Here is a 6008-nt window from a genome sequence, read left to right as displayed (position 1 = left end):
CAGCCTCGCTGATCTCTCCATGACAGCGTAGGGAAATGGCCCGCTGTGATAAAACAATGTGGGGTAAGAAAAAAACAAAAAAAACACTGAGGAATATTCTGAGGAAAAGCTGACATTTTTTTATTTATTTTTTTATTTTTTTAACTGTGTTAACTTCACAAGAGTCAACAAATCACCAAAGGAGAGACGAATCAAAAGTACTCCTCAACCCCCTCAGTTCTCCAAAACTCCAGGGCCTGGGGAACGGCTCACCCGACTTTTGTTAGTCTATGGAGCGACCCGCGGATTGACGGGAGACGACAAAAGCTGGTACTTGTTGAAATTTCAATGTGGTATTGTTTCAGTGAGAAGCAAATGGCATTTGCTGCATGTATGAGGCAGAGGAAGAGACCGACAGAGAGGAAGAGAGAGGTGTTGTTGAACAGGTCAGGTGTGTAATAGCACCTCTTAATCTCTAGTGTGAATCATTACACACATCGATCCAACATGGACGTCCCACGCACACACAAACACACGAGCACAGGTGGAAAAGGATGGGAAGTCGACAGTTAATTTACACAAGGCTATTTCCTTCACTGGACACACCCACTTGCACGCACATACAGATATCAGTGGAGAAGTAGAATGGAATGTCTCAGTTTATCTATGTGAAAGGCGTTGGGTTATAAATCTGGTCTGTGTCTCCCCTTTGGATCGGTCTCATTTACTCATAGTCAAACTGGTTTAGTGCTGTTGCTTTCTCACTCGCCCACAGGCGCATATTAACACCAGCTATACAACACACACGAGCGCATAATGATTTACATCTGACTGTCAGGCAAATTTCACGCAAACTTTTTGAAATGTCACACAATGTTAGCTTCGAGTTAAGTGATTTTCCATCAACTGGGATAGAGATGAACATCAGAGGGAAAAAGTGAGATTCTCTCAAGGCTTGATTAGCATTAAACAAGCTGTTATTGTGCTTTAGAGTCACATAATGTCAAGGTTGTTTCATGCTTTCATGCAAAAGATGAAAAAAGAGACACATGAGGCAATATTCCAATACACCCTCCACTACAAGCAGCTGCTGGGAGTGATGGATCGACAGGTGTTGCACAGTGTTTTCAAGTTTCAAAAACTTATTTTGTGTTGTTGACGTCAGTGGGCAGATCATCCCACGCCAAGAACCAAATATTCAAACTTTTTTGCCAGTGAGAAGAAATGTACACAAAGTGTGCCGTCTCTATTCAGCTTTTCTAGCTCAGTAATTTTCATAATTCGTAGTAAAATACCTGAATTGAAACCCAGTTATACAAATGGAAAAGTGCAAACACTCATGCACCAGCAATGAACACCCCCAACCCACCACCCCCGTGTCTTTCTGTCTGTCTCTTTCTTTCTTTCTTTCTTTCCCCCACTAACACGCATCCTTTTTATCCAAACATATGCCCACCAGTTCACCCACAATATGTGAAGGTTGAGGAGACAAGCTGTGATTTTTAATTTCACCCCCCTCCTTTGCAATTAGGAAAGCATCCAGAGCAACCAAAGACGAGGAAAATTAAACAGGTCCCCTTGAATATACGGTTAATTACAAATGTCAACCTCAGAGTTTTTCATCTAGAAATTCTATTGCTTTTGGCATAACGTGAAATGGAAATTTGGTAGGGTGTTTGCCTTCTAGAGATAGTAAATGCTCCTTAAGCGTCTTAGGATAGTTTTGACACATCAACGTCATTGGCTCTTCAAGGGTTAAGCCAAAGACTTTTCTATTTCTAGTCAAGAGATGTAATACATTTGCTCAGATTTATTGAGTGGGCGTGCGTGTGTGCGCATGTGTGAGTGTGAGTCTGTGTGTGTGTGCGTGTGTGTGTGTGTGTGTGTGCACGGTGTCTAGAAGGGTAATGTTAGCAGAACCATCCGGAAATGTGTCTGTCTCATCTCCGTTTGTGTTTTTCTCTCCCCCCTTAACACACTTGCACATGCACGCATACGCACACATGGCCAGACATGTCGATGTGACATCATTCTTGAACCGCAGCGTTCACAGAGACATACACACACACACACACACACACTAAAAAACAGATGTGGATGAGTGCAACTGTCATTACCCGATATGTCTCTTTGTCTCTCCATCCTTTAATTTCTTATTTTACTCTTCCTCACAGCTAAAAATACATTATTTCAAATCTTTCATTCTCTTTTATCTGCCATAATACAATTTTTAGACTGGCACATTTTGCATATAATTACCACACTGTACAACAAATGTAAATGTATTTTTTTTTTCGATTTAAAGCCACTTTTTAACTCACAGTCCTCCTTGCCTTTACACAAATGTCCCTTTCAAAAAATAAAACACCCTCAATTTAGCTAGTCTGTAATTGTGTTTCAGGGAGCCAAATCATGTTCTGACGATGTGCGATTTGTTTTGTGTCACGGATGATTTTGTGTCAAATCGACCTCTAATGATCGCTCAAATTGGTTGTTTTCATGTAGAAATTTACACCGTCGCATGACTCCTACTTGCAACCATTTCAAACTGTGAACACAATACTCTCCTGAAAACCCACTCGCAATTTTCCACTCGCATTTCTGTTTCAACAGGCATGAAAGTAACTGTGAAAGATGAATTAAGCACATAATGGGATGTCAGCTACTTCATCAACTTCATAGCTGTTGACTTTTGATGGTTGATATTTATTGGTAACTTCAAATTACGTTTTGTAATTTGGTTGATTTACCTAAACAAGTGTGATGCTTAAACTTCGTATACTCCCTCAGTCTGTTCCACTGTCACACTTGAAGGTTTTCTTTAAAAACTATTGTTATTCTGTTTGGCTGTACATATTTCCCTCTGTGCATGTGCCTCTCTCAATGTCTCTTTCCTTCTCTCTCCAGTTGCACTCCCTCAGCAGGGAGAATAAGCGGTTGCTTAGGCAGCTGGAGGAGGAGAGGTCCATGCGTAGACAAGTGGAGCGACTGCTCCCTCCTCCTTCCACCTCCCAGCAGTGCTCCTCTATCCACCTCTCTCTCAATACCCACCCACCTCCTATCTCCACCTCCCTGCACTCATCCTTCCGCCTCCCTCCCTCCCTGAGCCTGAATGAAGCAACAGGGGACACTGAGGGGATTCGAGCCCAAACCAAGCTGAGCAGAGCTGGGCTAGAGAGACTTGGTGAGTTGGATGCTTTGGGTGAAGCGTTCTGGATTAGGCCCACTGCCTCTCTGGAAGACGCTTGGTCTGGGAGTACCAATAGGGATCTGAACAAATGAAGCCCCCTGAAGACTTTGACCTGTCATGACTCTTTGACCTCCGGCTCCTCACCAGGGACTGTACTCAGTATGAGGTTAATGTCCTGCAGGTCAAAGTCAAGTCCCTGGGTGCCTTTTGCCTGAGGTGGGCTCCAGAACCAGCGGATGATGGAATTCCCTTAAATCATCAAAAATCAACTCAAAAATATCTCTACTGCTGTGCCATGAAGAGATTTATTCCAATAACATATTCCCATTTTTCATAGATTTAAAATCTGACACTTAACATAAAAAAGTAATTGATTGCATCTTTAAAATTCTGCAATGCTCTAAACTGTGGCAGCTTATAACATTAGCAATTACTTCCTCAAATAATGATCTTGTTTTGCAGCAAAACTGTAGCACTAAGCACTAAAATATATTTTGTCTGCACTTATTCTTATGGACTATAATCAATTTAATTTGACTTAAATAGTTAAATGGACTAAACAGAGCAAGTGACTAACTGAACATTCTCATGTGTTGATGAATGTGTCTTACACTGGAGAAGAGTGGTGCTTTGGATAAATGAGAGACTGCACATCATCAGTATCTACAGACATATCTCAGATGTGGATGTGGATGGCTGTAACACAGTCTCTGATTACGCCGCAGCTGTGCGCCATGTGTCGTGCATCTACTGCGGCGTATGCAGCTGTGTGAGTACATTATGTGTCTGCGTGCTTCTGTCTCCCTGCAGGTGACTGTGGGTGAGTGTGCTTGTGTGTGATTGAGCATATTAGATGTTCATAATGGTAAATGTTGTTTTATATTTTGTTTTATACTTTAAAAACAATTTATTGATTTCTCTATGCCGCTTTGCTCGAGACCCTGTGTTGTAAGGACGGGAAAATAAAAACAGATATATTTGCAAGCAGCCGTACATTTCTCCCCGATTTTTATTTCATCTGTCAATGTGGCAATAATATCTTACAGTTTTTCCAACAGTTGGATGCGTGTAGCAACAGGCTAGTAATGCTGACAGAAAGATGTTGACCTATTGGTAACCAGCAGAGCATTACAGTTTTTGTCGATTGCATTTTCCTGCTGAATTAAACTGGGATGCACGTTGTCCTCATGATTCCCTCCAAAGCACAACTGAAGTGATCCCTTCCAAATGTATACATACTTTCTCATTGGGTTCACTTATTTTTCACACTCTTTCGCAAAACATTTCACACAGATGTCATTCAAGCAGCCCAGAATCCATTGGTTTCACGATGGCAAATATTAGCAAGCAATCTGCTCACAGCTGTTTTTAAAAAATTACCTGCATTAGTTTAAAAATCACTAGTGCACCTACATGACTCTCCTTCTGTTTACTGCCAAAGTATTTGGAAAGAATGGCATCAATACATTTGGTTTGTCTTACTGTATTTCAGAGTCTCCATAATGTTATTTTTGCAGTATTTTTTACATACACATAGGCATGTAATGGAATACAAGCAAGGATGCACCAATTTAAATTGATAGCTGTATGTTGAAGTTAGCAGTGTAATGATTGAGTGAAAAGATCTATTTATTTGGCCAAAAGTTGTATTTTTTGAAGGAAAGGTTGGTTATTGTTGCATGTTTTAAATGTCTTGGGGTAAGAGTCTTTTGGCAAGAAGATGTGCCGTTGTGGCAAGAGTGTCTCAGTGTAGACCTAAGAGCTAACTGTTTTTAAAAAGGCCTTTTAGAGTTGTCAAAGGCTGTATAGCAATCGAGAAAAACTGTAAAGGCCCCATATTATGCTAATTTTCATTTTCATACTTGTATTTTGGGTTTCTAGAAGAGTGTGTTTACATTGCCTTAATGTATAACGCTCCATTTTAGTGGCTGTCTCTTTAAGCTACCCTCCTAAAAATATTCAGTCTGCTCTGATCATGGTCATCGTTTCCAGGTTTATTGCATCTGCGCTCTCATTGTCTCTGCACCAGCAATGCAGCCGGGGAATGGCTGTAACAGCATTGTCAGGGCCCTTTAAACTTATATACGTATATAAAGAATTATTATGATATCACAACTGTACAGAAGTCCTGACAGCTTGTTTAAAGGCACAGTTTCTGAACACAGGCTCTGTGCATTTCTCATTTGATTGAGCATTTTGATACTTTAACGGACCTGCTTTTTTAATCCAAAAATGACCTAGACATCTCACTTTTTAACAATCTTTAAATAAATTATCTAAAATGTGAAATTAAAGCCTGGATGGTGGCACACACACCATTTTGACCTGCTTGAGAGCACTGTTTAACATTCACACAAGCTCCAACAAGGAAAAGAATCCTGCAAATATCTGAACTTAAACAGAAGGAGCATTATCACACTGTGATAATGAGAATTCTAGGGAAAGCAGGTCTCAGACCACAGTTGTCTTCCTCATCTAGCCATTCTCTCTTGTTGTCTCCCCCCACCTATACCCCCCACACTCCCCCATCTGTCTTCCAAACCCTTTTATTTTATCTTTCATTGCTTCTGTACATATATAGCTATTGTATAGCCGGTCAGGATGTTGTACATTTTAATGATTGCCAGTAGAACTGCTTGTCCTTGTTAGCTTGGTTTTCCTCATTTGCCATGTCACACTCAAAAATACCCTTCTTTTATGTGCAAACACACATGCGTGCACCCACTCGCACATCCTCGCGCATTTTTATTCTTCCACAAACGCACACACTTACGCAAACAGCACAGTCATTAAAAATGAAACCACAGGCTTTTTGAAAACTCCCAGGACTGAGGGAAAA

General features: G+C 40.8%; 1 protein-coding gene across 1 annotated transcript in view; it reads left to right on the top strand.

The window, feature by feature from the left end:
* The window catches only part of LOC310963538 (uncharacterized protein), a gene marked incomplete at both ends in the record, with an annotated part of 9377 nt that extends 5384 nt beyond the window's left edge, over window positions 1-3993 (top strand). The window contains 2 exons of the mRNA XM_083936402.1: window positions 2887-3163; window positions 3980-3993. Coding sequence (XP_083792528.1) covers window positions 2887-3163; window positions 3980-3993 — 291 coding nt within the window. The remainder of the gene's footprint in view (window positions 1-2886; window positions 3164-3979) is intronic.
* Window positions 3994-6008: the final 2015 nt, after the last annotated feature.

This window comes from Echiichthys vipera (assembly GCF_963691815.1).
Source record: "Echiichthys vipera genome assembly, chromosome: 21".
NCBI lineage: Eukaryota > Metazoa > Chordata > Actinopteri > Perciformes > Trachinidae > Echiichthys > Echiichthys vipera.
Note: the sequence above shows the minus strand (reverse complement) of the source record. Positions and strands in the feature narration are given on the sequence as shown.